The sequence below is a fragment of the Myiozetetes cayanensis genome, unplaced genomic scaffold (genome assembly GCF_022539395.1).
Source record: "Myiozetetes cayanensis isolate MyiCay16 unplaced genomic scaffold, myiCay2020 scf5-8, whole genome shotgun sequence".
NCBI classification, from domain to species: domain Eukaryota; kingdom Metazoa; phylum Chordata; class Aves; order Passeriformes; family Tyrannidae; genus Myiozetetes; species Myiozetetes cayanensis.
Genome location: NW_026087742.1, coordinates 77,650,474 through 77,666,726, shown reverse-complemented (window position 1 = coordinate 77,666,726; position 16,253 = coordinate 77,650,474). Strand labels below are relative to the sequence as shown.

At 40.2% G+C, this 16,253-nt stretch overlaps 1 protein-coding gene and 1 long non-coding RNA gene across 2 annotated transcripts in view; one reads left to right on the top strand and one right to left on the bottom strand.

Moving 5' to 3' along the window:
- Window positions 1-16,253, bottom strand: part of CLYBL (citramalyl-CoA lyase) — a 168,604-nt gene that overhangs the window by 2,518 nt on the left and 149,833 nt on the right. The window contains exon 7 of the mRNA XM_050333910.1: window positions 13,520-13,644. Coding sequence (XP_050189867.1) covers window positions 13,520-13,644 — 125 coding nt within the window. The remainder of the gene's footprint in view (window positions 1-13,519; window positions 13,645-16,253) is intronic.
- On the top strand, window positions 12,095-13,852 carry LOC126649600 (uncharacterized). Its single transcript, XR_007631082.1, has 2 exons — window positions 12,095-12,204; window positions 13,585-13,852. It is a non-coding gene; the product is annotated as an uncharacterized LOC126649600 (long non-coding RNA).

The window sequence follows — 16,253 nt, the reverse complement described above, 5'->3', positions numbered from 1 at the left end:
CTAAGTAAACATTTTATGACATAGGATTTACTCAGGATAATCAGGTCTCCACAGTGATTTCAAACTGCAGGATATACTTTTTTAACAGTAAGAAAAACTTATTTTAATTGTGCCTTTTTTCTATAGGCAGTCTGTAATGCCTATTCAATAAAAGCTAATTCAGTAGCAAAGTAAGGAGTAAAACTAATTCTGTAACAGCTATTGCTTACAGGAGAAATTTGCATGTGGATGACAGTGATAGGTAGAAATATGTTGAGGTTTGGCATTATGCTTCTCAGTTTCGTGAAAGGAGCTCAGTTATCCTAAGTACCAGCAATAGTTTTTATTAGAAAGAGATGGGTGCCTAGAAATACCAATTCTGATCTCTGGTAGTCCGAATCATGACTGGGAGGGTCTTATCCCTTCCACTGACTGGATACAGGATGATCTGAAGTCAGATACCTCTGCAAGGTGCCTAAGCTGTAGCACAATAAATCTGGGTCAGAATGTCTTTTTTACAAAGCAAGAGTTAATTAACCAGCATGCTTGTCCTCTCTTCATTGTAATAACATGTTTAGAAAGGAAACCAGGATAACTGTGTATGTGGACACATGAACACTGAACCATTTGAGAACTGCTCTATGTTCCCTGCTTGTCAGTGTGCAGCTGTACTTCGGGTTGCTAGGATTTGAATTCTTGAAGGAAAAAATGCCCCCCCCCCTTTTTTTTTCTTTTCTAACAGTAAAGGGTAACATGAAGTTGGCTTCTCTGCCTGTTCACTCTGAGGCTTATTTTCTCCCTGCTAATTTGCAGCGTTGAGCTAAAGTCCAGAAAAAGAAACTGATTTTAATGCTATTGAATATACTCTATTCACTGACTCTCTTTCCACCCACAGGTTTCAACAGATAGGAAATACCAGTAATTACAGCTTTGTCCCCATGCTCTCTTTTCCAATTCTGCTAGATGAAATTTGCCTTTAGCATTCTTTTGATTTTCTCTTGCATGAATATAAAGAAAACAAGACTTCCCATAAACACCATTTGCTTTGATAGCGTTAATCTGGGGATTAATTTAGTCATAGACCTAAATTGTCTTTTTTGGCTAATTTTCTCAACAACCTCACACTTCCAGCCTGTACTTAGATTTCCGCCAGTTCAGCTATGGGACCAAGGGTCTGTTCTTAAGGACATGCTTGCAGCGTGAACAGGAACAATGGCAGGTGGGTAGCGCAAGGATGGGGTTTGCATCCATTGCGTTTGGTGGCTGTAACTCTTGCTTGCCATGTCACCATAAAAATCATTCAGTGGGAGCCTGTTCAGGAACCTGTGGAGGAACCCTCCAGTCAGGCTAATCAAATGTGTCAGACCAGCCCTGGGAAGAGACAGACGCTCCAGGTAAAGGCTGATGGAGAAGCTGGGAGAAGGAGCAGCCAGGAGGCAGCAGCGAAGATGGTGGGCGCAGCCTCTGGGTAATGGTGCATGGGTGCAAGTAACTCAAGTTGGAAAAGAAGTGAGGGAATGAAGGACAGAAGTGAGGGAATGGAGGACAACTGCAGCACTCACCAGACAGCATGTGAAAGTGCTACTCTTCTGAGAAGGGGTGGCTTTGAGGGCCAAAGACTCTGCCCTATTTTAAGTGACGCAGTGTGTATTCTGCTGTACCTATCCAGTGCCATCCTTCATGCAGCCACACAGTGAATGTGCTGAAGGCAAAGCCCTGTGAGAAATTGGTGACTTTTGGCACTCATCAGTCTGTAGTGTATGGGAGCTGGGAGAGTGCTTTGGCTGGTCCACATTGTACAGCTGTGAAATCAACTGTTCAACACAGCAGAAGGGTTTGTATTTGCACAGTCTCTGTGCTCCTTCAGCCTGATCATTCCATGCCTCTGTTAGGGCAGACTGTCAGGGAGCAATCAAGGAAGAAAGTGAATGGGCACCATTTCCCATTTGGGTCATCGTGCAGACTAGCTAAGAGTCCTTCCAACTGACTGACAAACAAGGAAAGATTTTCAAGGTATTTCCTTCTGGATAGCTCTGTAAGGACAGAGGAGGAGAAAGGCAGCAGACTCATCTAGCTCCTCTTCTCTCTGTCTGCCTACTGCAGCTACCCACAGAGCCCACCAAATCATCTGCTCCCCACCTCTGCCTCTTGTATCAGACCACATTCTCCAGGCTGGATGATGCAGGATCAGTACTGTGAAATTTGCTGCTCCCCCCAGGAACCATTTAGTATTATTCACAAAGACTTCTAATGCTCTGTTAAAGAAGTAGTAACATTTTAAAAAGTAACACAATTTATGCAAGATGCAGGAAATAGTGAGTAAGGACTTAACAGCTCTATTTTGAATTTCAGTATGCCCTAAAGCACTTTGAGAATGGAACAGAGAAGACCTGGCAAATACAGAGAACAGTTGTAAAGGAATAAAAATTATAGAAAGCTGCTGTTTGCTTTTTTTTTCTTTTTTTTTCCTTCCCTCCCCCCCTTTTTTTTTTCCCAGAAGGTAATGGCAAAAAATTATAGTCTCGATAAAAATAGAATTGAGAATGGTCAGGCCCAAGTGATAAAAAGATCCAGTCTACAGACAAGAGAAGCGGTAAGGTGGAGTTGACAGAGAACAGTCATTTTCACAGGTCAGGAGATGAAGATATAGGCTCATGAAAAAGAGAGGTAAATCCAGCTGTGCAGTAAGAATAACTTAATGCAAAAAATTTCCAGATAGCTGTGGAGAGACTGAAGAGGTGCAGAAGCAAACTTTGTAACACATCAGTTTGGCAGACTTTATGCTTGTATCCTATGAGGTTCCTTCTGGATAAATGCAGCCACTACCAAACCCAGCTCAGATCTAGTGAAGTTCAACACATAATTGAGGGGTCATCTTTGATACCTCAGAAGACAACTCTGGTCATGGAACTTGGACATGTCTCTTGTCATCTCTCTCTGTCGTCCTTAAAGATTTCCTTTATCTCTAAGAAATTACACTTATCAAGTCACAGAGCCTCAGTGTTGGTCTGTTATTTGCCTTAGTCAAAAGATGAGCACATTAATGCAGTGTTTCCTGGAATATGAAGACCTTCTCATTTTGTGTGTGTCTATGTGTGGCAGCATCCAGGAACATTTGTTTGCGAAACTTTTCAGAGTAGTTAAGAGCTTGGTAAATCTATAAGACCATCTCATAAACAGAGCATAATGTTTTTAGTGGCAAGAACCTTTCTAGAATTTAAATGGACAGGATTCAGGGTCCATGATTTCTGTGTTGTCTGGGGATCAATATGTTCCGATGGAACCAGGAGAGGGGAAGAAACGATACAAGTAATTTTATTGCTAATGTTTATCATGGGTATAATGGAATTGTGCTATATATGGAATTGTGTTGGTGTTGACTACAACAGAGGATGTACAAGGATGACAAGTGAGATACTTTTCATGTTTTCCTAGACGATCGGGGAATGTAAAGTTTTATACTTCTTTTTCTGTCCTGAAACCTTTTTATATAATAGACAACGTTACATGGGGTTTTACTTTCACCATGTTTTATTTCCTTATAAACCACTGGGTTAAGGAGAGGAATAAACAGGATAAACCCATCATGATACAGAACATTTAAGGCACCTCATAGTTATGTGACACAATTATCTGTGAGCTGTGGATTAATGTACTTGAGTTAATTAAAGTAAAATAATAATTGTTCTGGGACATGTGGGACAGTGATCAGATGAACTAGTCCCCATTGGCCGCCAAGACAGAAGAAGTAGATGTACTCCTGCACCTGGGAATGCTCGTGGCTTTTTCCCCAGCATTTGCTCCATCTGTGGTTATCTGCACCTCTAACCACATCCGTTCCGATGACTGCAGTGAGCTCACTACGAGGGTAACTGCAGACCTTCAGTACAACTGCTGTTGTTATTCATTACCTCAATCATTGGCAAGCCTTTGCTAATAAACCTTTGGTGTCTTGTTCTACCAGATCCCATCACATATGTAGCCAACAACTTTAACTCCCATGTGACAGTGGCCAGGATTTTCTTAAAGATTGCACGAGCTTAACATTAAGACCGTGGCTTGTCTACAGCACAAAGAAAAAAAGAGCTATTGTCTTGCATCAGGTGAAAGAATATAGCCAATAGTGCTATGTTAATTTTTCATGTGTGTCAGTATATGGGCTGTCCTAAGCCACTGTGTAAAGGCAACCAACCTTTTCAAAAGCAGTTTATTTTGGGAATCTAGTCAGGCTATTTAGATGGCAGGCTTGGAGGTACTAGGGGATCCTGGTGAGTAGGTAAGGCTTTGGTATGGCCTAACTAACTCTGGTTAGTCAGGCCAGTGGAAGAAAAGGAAAAGCAAGACAAGGTAATGTTCCAAGAAACTTCAACATGGACAAGAAAGAAAGCACCTGCTGCTGAATTTTGAATGAAATGTAGGTCTAAGATATAGGGGTTATCTAATGCTCATGGAATTGCCAAAACAAACCCTCTGCCACTAGTTTGGAGACTAGTGAGTGGAAGACAAGCAATCTCACAAGTGAGAGGAGGTCCTTTGACAGCACTCTGCTGTCACAGGGTTAGAAATAGTGCCCCACTGATAAAAATTTGTGGTTTTTTTCCAATTACTTTGCTCAAGAGTTTAGCTAGCAATACTTTCCTTTGCAGATCAAATCCCTGCGAAGAGTGTGTGGCAGTGGGGTTATCTTCTTGTCCTACCTGGCTGCCTTTTGAGGGGATGTGCAACTAGGACCTGGGGAAATGGGCATATGGGGGCCAACAAGCCAGTCACCCTTCTCTCCTCCACACCCTTCATCATTAGGAGATGTCGTGAGTCAAACAGAGCTCCCACACTGCTCTGGTAGCATGGGCCAGAGGCTGTGTGTGAATACAGCCATTGTGTAAATAAGTAATTATGTAAGTGCCCTTCCAACCCCTGTGACCTGTGTCAGCACTCGCCGACACAGATGCCAGGCTAAATGGAAGCGAGCAGGATGGGTGATGCCAGCTGGCCAGGGCAAACCTTGCATACCTCCTGCTAGGAGAAACAGAGAACCAATATAGACAAGCACCCTGAAGTCCAAAGATGAATCTTTGGTCCACAGTTGTGTGAGAAACACTAATTCTTTCCAGGGTAATTCAGTGGCTTGCCCAATTCTGAAACTCAGAATTTTTATAAAATACAAGGAATACAAGGAATAAACCCACTAAAATCTGCTTGGTTCTGAGAACATTACCTCTAATCCTGCACTCTATTAGCTGTTATAAGGAAATAAGAGTTTTGTGTTCTGCAAGAAGGGCAGATTTGCTCTTCCAAGGAGGGAAGATAGCAGGTGGATGGCAAAGGTTCCTCCTAAAAAGCATGGCATTCAGGAAGATAATTCCCCTGGGATTAATGAAAACACACATTGTTTAAGTGACTCCTGCAGAGGAAATTTGGAAATCTTTGCTTTGGGGCTTAAAAAGAATGCTTGGGTTTGCTTACAGGTAATGAACAAAAGAGAAAAGAGTTCTGGCTGCAGCAAATGGCGTTGGGTCGGTGCCTGGGGGAGGAGTGATTATCCTGAGTACAAAGGAATGATTTCTCTTGAAACAGAAGGTTGAGACCATATTTTTGGGGAAGTCAAGAGTAGGAAATAAGCTAACAGCTGTGATGGTGCTGAATGCAGGTTTAATTAATTTTTTTCTTCTGCAAGTTTTAGCCAAAGAGCTGTCATAAAGAGCTGGGTCATGACTGCACCTTCTTGTAATGAACTTCCAAAGGTTAGAGAACTGCTAGGAGGTGTTCAGTGGTATCTGGGACAACTGAGCATGTTTTCCAGACTATAACAAGATAAAGTCTCTCCCTACTTTCTGGTCAGGCCTGTCGTGCCTCCAGGGCAAACTGACAGACAACTATGGCCTTCTTTTAGCACCTCTGCAATAAGTAGGAAATGCCCAAATAACTAGTGTAGTCACATATGACAAACCGAAAACTTCACAGACAGCAAGCTATATGGAGAGAGCTTTTTGGGCTACATATTTCCATATCCTCTTCTTTGAACCCTTTCACAAGTGTCGAAAGACACTTGTACATAAAATCTTTGGGGAAAATAAATGTCAAAGATATCTTTTTGGCAAGAAGAGATGCTCAGTGGGTCTCTGTGATATGTTGAAGGATCGATAGGGGGGCGTTCTGCAAAGTATCAACACCAGGAAGTTTCTGTAGCCATATTGCTGTTATGAAGAAAACATTAAATATCACTACCTTTTGTTTCTTTTTGCCAGTGTAAACTTCCACTGGAGTAGAAGTAGTCAGTGAGTTCAGAGGATAAATCAGTTTGTAATGCCAGAAGCAGGCCTGTTTGTATGACATAGACTTCTACCTCTAGGAGCAGATGGAAGGACACAAAAGGTCGAGAAAGAAAGAGCAACAACCACATGAAATAGAGATCGATTTTTGCCTCAAATAACTCTCAAGCAGCAGTACAAGAACTCTGACAGAAGAAACCCTTTCTAAAGCTCAACAGGTAGGAAGGACTTTATGATCTTTCAAGTCCACCGTGAGGCAGGAAAGATGGAGATCAAGGACCTACAAGGTCCTTCACTTCTCCCCCTGATACTATTTTCCCAGCCCATATATAAGGGTCTTGCCCTGCTGTGTGAACCAGACACGCTGGTTTTCCCTCTCACAGTCCCCCAAGCTGCCTGAACCACTGGGGACAGCTCTTTCAGCTGGGATGGGCCTGAAAATCCTGCTTGGTCCAACACCAGAGACTCCTTCAGGCCACCCAAGTCTCTCCTCTCACCGAGCAAACAACCTATTTAAGATCCCTGAATGGAAGGCAGACATGGGGAGATTTTTATTGCTGTCTTTGCACTTTTTTTAGTTACCTTCTCATTGTGGTTGTTGCCTTCCTGTGTGCTCCTCTTGAGCAGGAAAGAATAAAATTAAAGAAACTGAGGGAAGTCCTAGAAGTTGGAAATATTCTCCACTGGTTTTCATTCTCTGTCTTACAATGTATTGTGAATGGAAGAATCCTAGAGCGTACGCTTGCTGTTGCCAGGCAAATCTTCATTTTGTAGCATAAAAGCAGCTTCCTGGACAAACTCTATCCAACGATGCATTTTTTTCCCCCTAGTGAGCATCATGGTTATTATATGGAAAAGTGAAAAGTAACTAATATTAAGACCCTTAGTATCCTCAGATGCCCTTAATTAAGTAATTTGGAATTAACTTGAGGTTTATAGTCATGGAAGCAGTTTGTTAAACTAGAAAATTCAATCTGAAACTAAATGACTGATTACAGGACACACAAAAGGCATTTGATACTGAAGGGAAAGGTAGCCATAAAATACAACGCAGCTGAGAAAAATAATAATAGTGAAGCTTGTTCTGCCAACAAGAATGGAATTGCCTGTATTTTTGTGTTGTCTGCTTTTTTCTAATGTTAGGTTCATTTTCTGAATAGGATTGAACAGCCATATTTTACTGTGATTCTCTATTTCAGCTGAGAGAGCTGTTGCAGAGAGCCTCTCCAGGTCCCTGAAAAAGCTGGCTAGCACAGAGAGGAGTGCAAAGGCAGCAAGACTGCTGCTACTTAAATTAACTGAAACAATATTTTGGCTGTACAGGTTTCTGAATTCCCTCAGTAAGCCTTTAAAAGAGCCATCTGGTCAGAACATTACATCTCTAGTTAGATACTGCTTTGGAAATTGGAACGAGGCTCATGAGTTCTTGTTAATGCTTTTTAGAAAGGGATTTTGGAGGTAGGTGGTTGCCTCGGTGGGTTGCTTGGTGCAGAGCAGGTTTTGGCACAATGGTGGGCAGGTGTCTGCAGCAATGGGTGTCTTCCCACTCCATGCCCATAACAAAGCACTGACTGACTGGGAATGTGCCGACACAGCACGGCTCTTCCAAAAGCAAGGGCACTCACCCTGCATATGTATCCTTGAGCCAACAGGGATAGAGAGGGGCTGTGCCTTGCTGAGAAGGAACCCAGAGAGGTGCCATCCTGTGCCCTCTGCAGGGCCCATGTCCCCTGGGACAGGAGGAGCCTCTTCCAGGAGCTACCTCTGGGTGGAAAGGCTATGGAGGGGCACAGCATCTGTCCAGCTCCAGGCTCATGGAGAAACTTCTCCCTGCGGGAAATATCAAAGTGCCACCCGAGTCTCTCTCCCTCTGCATTTTGGACACAGGTCTTTAACGAGTGGAGGAAAACAGATTAAGAGCCACCAAATGCCTGCTGGGGAGTGGGAGGGGGAGAAGTTGGCAAGAAAATGTTTTGTATGAGTTTCTGCCCTGCTTAGAAGCTTTTGCAGCCCCGTGTAGTAAAATCTGTCTCCTTCTCTTCCCACCTGGCATAACTCCCTCAGGACTGATTTCACCATTGTAGGAACGAGTATAGCACAAGCAATTAGCCAATGCAGCCCCTTCTGCTCCATTGTAAAGGTTCAAAATTTGCCCCCAGATGGATCTTTCTAAGAGAAAAGCCTTCAACTGTGACACAAAACACATTTCTAAAGTATTTTTGAAATACTGAAACTGTATAGAGAAACTTTGAGTACTAGTATAAGCTCTCTTGACCTCTATTTATTCATCAGTTTTCACATTAAAATTTCACTTGGCCACTCCTTAAAAAGATAAACAACATAGCAGTGGCCCATGCTTAAATCCCACCAGCACTCTTCATCTTTGCATAGAGTTGCACCTGAGCCTATATTTCTTAAGGCTGAAGATCCAATTTACCACAAATTCCTGAATCCCCTACCCTGCAGTGGAAGAAATGTACATTGCCTAATTAACATAAATGACAGCAAATGCCCTGTGTTCTCAGAGGGAGGGCTAGCAGTGCTGCAGCTCAGCATGCACAGAGGCAGGCTCAGCAGCACAGGGTGCTGCCACTGTCACCCTGGGAAGGGATCCAGCTTAGGTGGTGGCACCCCAAAGCTCCGTAGTCTGTCCTGGGCAAGGAGAGTGGGGAGCTGGGCTGCTCCCTCACTCCCAGCTCCTCATAAAGCCCCAAGACAGAATGCCCTATAAAACTCAGTGTAATCCCTGTGGGTCGATGGGATCCCATACAGCCCCATGGCAGAGCGATGGTCCAGCGCAGTCCTTCCAAGAGGCAGCCCCTGGGACATGGTCCTGCTTTCCTAGCAACCAGGGGCTGGATGGGGTCAGGATGGATCCCGTGTGGCTGGGGCTGTACACGGAGAGCCCTCACGGGATCTGCGGCGCGGCCGGGAGAGGGAGGGAAGCGTGGAGAGACCTCCCTGTGAGGCAGTGGGAGCTGGAGCTGGCCCAAGCACGAGGGCGCATCGTCTCCAAGATACAGTGGCTTGGGGTAGCTTTTCCTAAACAAAGAGCATTATAAAGGAGCCACTGCTGGAAATTTCCATTCCTTTGTTGGGTTGATGCTGTGTAAATAAATGCAGTCCTAAGATTTTTCATAATCCTGGAAAGGTCCGTAAATGAAATTGTATAGTTTGCCAAATCACTGGAGTTCATATATATTATTCCTCAGCTGCCGGGAACACGATGCACAATGGCACAGAATATAATGCAAGAAACATATGCTAAAAGTCTTCTTAGAAGCACTCTGTGCATTTGTATGTGGCATGTACAGATATTTCTTTTGTTTTGCTCTATGGGATCTAAAATATTCAACCCATATTACAACTTGGGTTTGTGAATTACTTACCTTAACTCTAAATAATCCTTACTTGACAAGTGACTTTGGTGGCAGCATTTAGTTATTCCCTGGTTTAATGTGTGGGTGCTTTGAAAGCATTTATAAATTAGTACGTGAGATAAATGTGTAATCAACCTTTTACTTTATTCTTCTGCTTTTCTTTATATTTGGATTTTATTTAAAAATAAGACAATTCAGGAAGATCCTATTACGATAATGATATCGTGCCAGACGTATTTATGAGTTGAATGGCTTAAAAATGCCTTTTTGGTGTCTTATTTTTTTGTCATATATGAACACTCACTACATATAGAAGAGATTACAGTCCTGTATCCAGTATATTGGTAATGTAAATGCAGGAGTTACTTAAATAGTAAAGACTATTGTACCCTCATTGTTAGAAATCAGATCTTTTTCTTAAAATAGGCTAATAACTTCTCCTGCTAACTCTACCCACTTGAATTCAGTTAATCTGCATTTATAAGATTACTTCCCTGTTTAATGTGGTACAAATGCTTCAGAAATTTCTAAAAGAAACTGTCCTTTAGACTACCGGAATGATGTTTATTACTCTTCTTTTTCATTTTTGAACACACTGACATTTATCTTATATTTAGACCTTCCCAACAGCTATGCCTGCTTTCTTCAGGATGAATATTTTAATTTTGAAAATCATATCCCTTAGTAAGGCAGTTCTACTGGAAACATACAGAAATCTTTTAAAGCACTTTTTAGTTTTAGATCTCAAAGCTCTAGACAAAAGAGAGCACTTAACGTATAGCTGAATAAAATACAAAAGGTACTTTTTCAACATTTGCTTTCTACTTGTCCAAACTACAGTGTTACCATCTATTTCCTAGATATGCTATTTTTCAGTTGGATTAGAAATGCAAAAAACAGCCCCACAACCAAAACAACTTAGAAACCAAACCAAAGCAACCCCTCAAACAGGACTATCTCCATAAGGTAAGCCCTAATACTTCTGGCTTGCTGGCTAGCTCTCTAATTTCCTTCTGTTTGGACACTGACACAGCACCTCTAATTCTGCAGTGCTCATCTGAGATCCTAATTTTTCCTGACCTCCGTAGTCATATTTGGGGGCTACTATGTCAAAGCATTTCAGCCTCCAGGATGAAGTAGCCTGGTTCAGTCTTCTTTCAAAAGCAGATTATTATGACAAATGTAGGTCTCAAATTGGAATAGATTATAAAAGCTTATTACTGTATTTTAATATAAAATATTGTTAACTAAGGGCATCAAACTTTAAACCAAATTAATAGCAAACCAGGATCCCACAGATTGCAGACTAGTAACTTATCTACCACAAAAACAGCTGCACAAATCCCTCACATTTATTTTTTCCAGGCTTTCAACTTTGATTAATAACATGGCAAACCCATGCAAGTCTCAACCATATTAACCACAGCTATATTTTTAGTCTTACTGACATGAACACTTTAATATAATAAAAGGGAACGGAAAACAGAAGAGGTGTTTCATTAGGACATGAGGATTACTAAAACCGCTGCGTGGAGTATTTGCCAGGAGGTGGTAGGGGAAGAGTTATTACTTATATTTTAGTATGTCGCTAGGATGCAGAGTGAGGATCCCTCAGTGAGATATGTTTACTTTGAAAAAAATATTAAGTAATCAGATGGTCCAAGCTCTTCTTACTGACACAATCATAATAGCAAATTATAAACTCGGTTAAGGAGTTGTCAGCACTACATGGAAAACTATTTTTCCAATTCTACTATAAAGTCTGGTGGTATGGAAGTGCTACAAGATCCAGAAATTCACATATTAACCTGCCTGTCCTTTTTTATTGATAGATGGCTACATGCAAAAATATATGAAGCATGCAACCTGGTTGGTTAAAAAAATAGCCCAAACCACAAAACACTCAGCAAATTTGGTCTGGCAGCTAACTACAGGAGTTTATAACCCATTTTAAAAGCATTTATAAAGAGAAAAAAATCCTCCAAACCCCAAAGCCCCTCATCCCACCTGAATGGCTGATATAAACAAAACCCCCCCAGTATTATGTCAGTAAAAGAGCAGCTTCAAAACAAATCCAAAGACTAATGCTTGCCAAATACAAAATTATTCAATATTAAATGTGTGGCTTAGTGATAATGTGATACTGGGACTAGAGTTAAATTTAGTTCAGTCTCCTAATCGACTGTTCATATGACAGGGGTATTCCTCAGATGAGCTTCTGACATTAAATTCAGCTGAATGAATAGTATTGAACGCATGAGAAATACAAACAATATTTGGCTGAGTATGTTGTTTGACTTTCTTCTTTCTGCACCTACCTGCCTACACATTTGCACCAGCAGTATGTTTATAATGAGCCTTTTGTAAGGGAGCCAAGCTTTGTAAATCGGAATAATGGGCAAAACCAGTCACACATTTTTTACTTCTATATTGTTTGCATGTAGAGAGCTGCATTTCAAAACCGACGGGAACAGAACAAAGAGATACTGGCATACAGCATCCTAATAGCGACCCTGAAATCACTGCTCAGGACAGCACCCAAATATCATAGTCATGGCTGTACTGGAAACACCCAGGTACCACAAAGGGGATGCGATAGCCTAGCGAAGAGAAGGGCAGAGCAATAGCAAATACCTTGTCAGGCTTTTACTGAGAAGAAAGCGTAATTTCTCTTTTGACTTTTACAGCATTTTTAATGTACAACATCTGCAGAATCAGAAATGCAGGGGAACAGGGAAGGCAACACACCCCAATCTTTTTCTACCCCTCAGAAAGCAGAAAAAAAAAATGTACAGGAAATACTTATATGGCACCAGAGAAAGTGAGACCCTATGCACAATCCTATAGACGAACTTCACGACCGGAGGGATTTGTCTCCTACTTGAATGTTACACAAGCACATGTGAACTATTCCTGCTCATCTGCAGTCCCTGTTCTGACATTGGGACTTTGCTTTTTAACTAGCCCAGGCTTGGCTGTGACTAAGATAAATGCATTTGGCTGCAACTTTTTTTTTTTCCTTCAAAAAGAGGCAAACTGGATTATAGCAAATAACCTTTAAGATAATTAACTGACAATGCTGCAACTAGCATAAAATCTTCCTTCAGGCGACCCCTAATTTAAGTATTACTGGCACAAAGTGGAGACAGATTGTGCATCACCACCGCAATATTTACATAGCAGAAACCCACAGAGCAGGAAACGTGAGACTCAATGATGCACTAAATTAGGAACAATCATATTCTAGTGTTAATTTGCTTTCTCCTCTATCCAAAATTCAGGTCCAGCAATTGGTACAAATGCACATAAAGCATTCCCATTTTTAATGATTAAGAACCACAATCTGCAAGCAGTTGTCCTCAAAAGTACCTTCACTCACTACTGAGCATGTTTGCAGGATCAAACCCCCAAAAGTGAAACAGGTCTACCAACACAGATATTTTTTAGAAACCCAAGGCTTCCTTATCCATTTATTTATTTCCATAAATGATGTCTGTGCAAGCAGTTTGAATTGTCTGCCAGGCTACCTGTCTTTTGGTTGCAAATATTTTCATGTGACAGTAACACCGTGCTTCTGCGGCATAATGGAGAATCAGTTTTAATTCACTGAAGCTGTAGATATATACAGTACTCAAAAGGCTGTGTAATCAAAAAAATTAAAGTTAAAATGGGGGGAAAGAAAAGATAGTTGTTCTATTTCTAAATATATTGGGGAGTGAGGCATTTATAATAAATATAGTCTATAGTCTATCCAGAGACAGATTTCACAAGCAGTCCTCTCAGTTACAGCACACTTCATAAGATAAATGCAAAGAGCCACCCCCAACCTTCCTAAATCTTAAATATTAATCAGATTTTCTTTCCACTATGGTATATTAACAGAATATTTACCTTGCCTAATCGCTGATGTTCTTCAAAAGCAGAAATCAGTTCTTGTGCCCACTTTATTTTTTCAGGGCTCGGAGAGAACTGTTCCTGGACAACAGCAATTTGGTTGGGGTGAATCACCTGCTTACCTACAAAGAAGATTAATAACACCAGAATCATGCATCGACAAACAGATGTTCAAGCAAAATGTTCCAACCACTTGAGGCTCTCATATGCCTTGCAGACTTTTTTGCTCTTTAGCTAATTATTTTACTTGATTTTTTTTATTTTTAAAACTGGAAAACAGCTTCTTGCCCAAATTTTTGAAGAATAAAAATAAAAAATGCTATGCTTGCATTCAGTATAGTTTAAAAGAACCCATGATTCTTTCTCCTGCCTCCCCGTTTTGATCCATACATCTCTCAGTCATTTCAGGTGCAATTGTTTGTCTGGGGCAGTCAATAACACTTAAGTATAATGCATCTCTGAATTTAACTATATAAATAACAACTCCAGGCACTCTTAAATAAGTTGTATTAAAGTGTATTCAGAAAATGAGATCTGAAGGAGATGGCGAGAGATTTGTGGGACTGAAAAGTTACCAGTAACCTAAGGATCATGCCCTAAATTCTCAGTATTGGCTTGGCATCATAAAATCTTCAATGGTTTTTAAACTGTTGTTGCTGCAATTGTTGGCAGTTGCAGATAGGCTGCAATATTTATTTAGTCACCAGTATGCTAAACAACTACCAGCAGTGTCCTGAGGTTTTATGAAGCAGGTTCTTTTTAATCCTTTCCTGTATAAACATAAGTTAAGAAAAAAAAAAAGTTGTCTTTTATTTTTTTACTAGTGATTTTCCAACATGAATAGACAGCCATATAATCCATTTTAATTCGTGATTGTATTTAGCTAACTTAAAACAAATATATGTCTAATTTGCTCGCTAGTTTTAAAACTGCAACGTTTGACATTATTAGTTCATTTCTATGTGAATTTCACAGACTGGTGTGATTTCTGCATTTGCTTTCAAAGTATTTTAATAAAGAGAGGCTACCGTAATTCCCAGTTTCCCGTGGAATTAGTGGCTCTCCTCGGTGCCAGATAACAAAACTAGTTAGAGGGATGAGCCTGATCCCGCAAGCCTGCCAGCAAGTGAGCAGTCCCCTGCAGACCGAGGGTCCCACAGCCCTGCCGCCCGCTGCAGCCTCTCGCGGGAGCGAGGCGTGCACGCAAGGAAAACTTTTGGAGTGTCAGGACCTAAGGAGGTTTCCTGCGCAACGGGGTCTGCTCCCGCATCCTCAGTGACATTGAGCCAGCTGCACGTTAGAAATCGGCCCATCACTTGATCTGAGAAGCCTCATGCGTGGCCGCAGAAATACACCTATTTTCAATGAAATAACCACCGCAAAAAAACCCGTGGGATTACTTTTATCAGACTACAGTGCATCTGGGTGATAACCTGGAGTACAAAGTAAATCTACTTAATTAAACGAGCAAAGAAATAGTAGTCTTTCAGTGTTGCTGTGCTCCTTTGCTAAAAAGCCATAAGTGGCTCAATTTTATTTCCTATTAAACAATGTTTAATTTATGCTTTTACAGGCATAAAAATAATCAGTTTGACATTTCAATTTCATAACTATTTTAAAAATAGTTTACGAATAGGTAAAAGCTTAAAACCCTGTAAGAACTGTATTTTTTGAAAGAAATTACACGGAGAATTTTTTATAAGATAATATTTTTTACATTACGTCTACTCAAAAGTTTTTTAGTCAATTTAATAAAATAAAATGCCATCATTAATAAGATAATGATGTTCCTCATTTGTAATATAACAAATTCTCCCTAGCTAAACTACTAATTCTAAAATTGAAGTGTGTACCAACAATTCTTGAAAAATCTTTAGGAGCTTAACTTTCTGGGAAAAATGTTGAGTATATTTTAAATTATATTTAAAGTCAATCTATAATTATAACAAAATTAAAAATACACATATATGATTTTTTAAAGTGTAAAATATTTCTGTAAAAAGATTTACTTTTATAAAAATACCTGCATTTTATCATTAAAACACTACTGAAAAATTTACAGAGAATATAATCTAACTTTTGATTTATAGCACTTGGTTGATTTTTGTCACAGGCTACATACCCAAATAACTGTATAAGAGACATAATGCCATGTAAGAATGAAGCAAATATTTTAAACAGAATTGTTGTTATTGACAAGTTACTGAGAGAGTGCAAAATTGGAAGACATTAAAATTTATGACCATGAAATCCTTTTTACAGTACCACTTGATATATCGTGCTTTAAATCAATACCTGTCAAGTCTTTTAGGTAACTGTATGATGGTGTCATTTTAGTCTTCTACAAAGGACTGCAAAAGAGAGGAAACCTATACTGTTTCGTATTTATATCTGGCTTCTCAGCATGTAGCACAGGACTTTCTATAATAACTAACTCATCTGTTAAAGTGTATGGCAAGGTTAATCTAATTTTTTGCATAAACATTTCTAAAACCTATGCCTATTTATATAGGAAACACACTGTTTTAAAGTCCACAGGTACTGGTATTGTAAAACATCTTACTGTGTGTTTACAGCTGTAAATGTATATAAATAAATATATATATAAATCTACATATGAAAGGACTATTGATTTGGCTAAATTACATTTGAAAACATTTGTTTTCATGTTAACACACTCATTGAAGGAAAGCCAGGCTGCTTTTAAGATAACTGGAAAAGAAAACTTGGT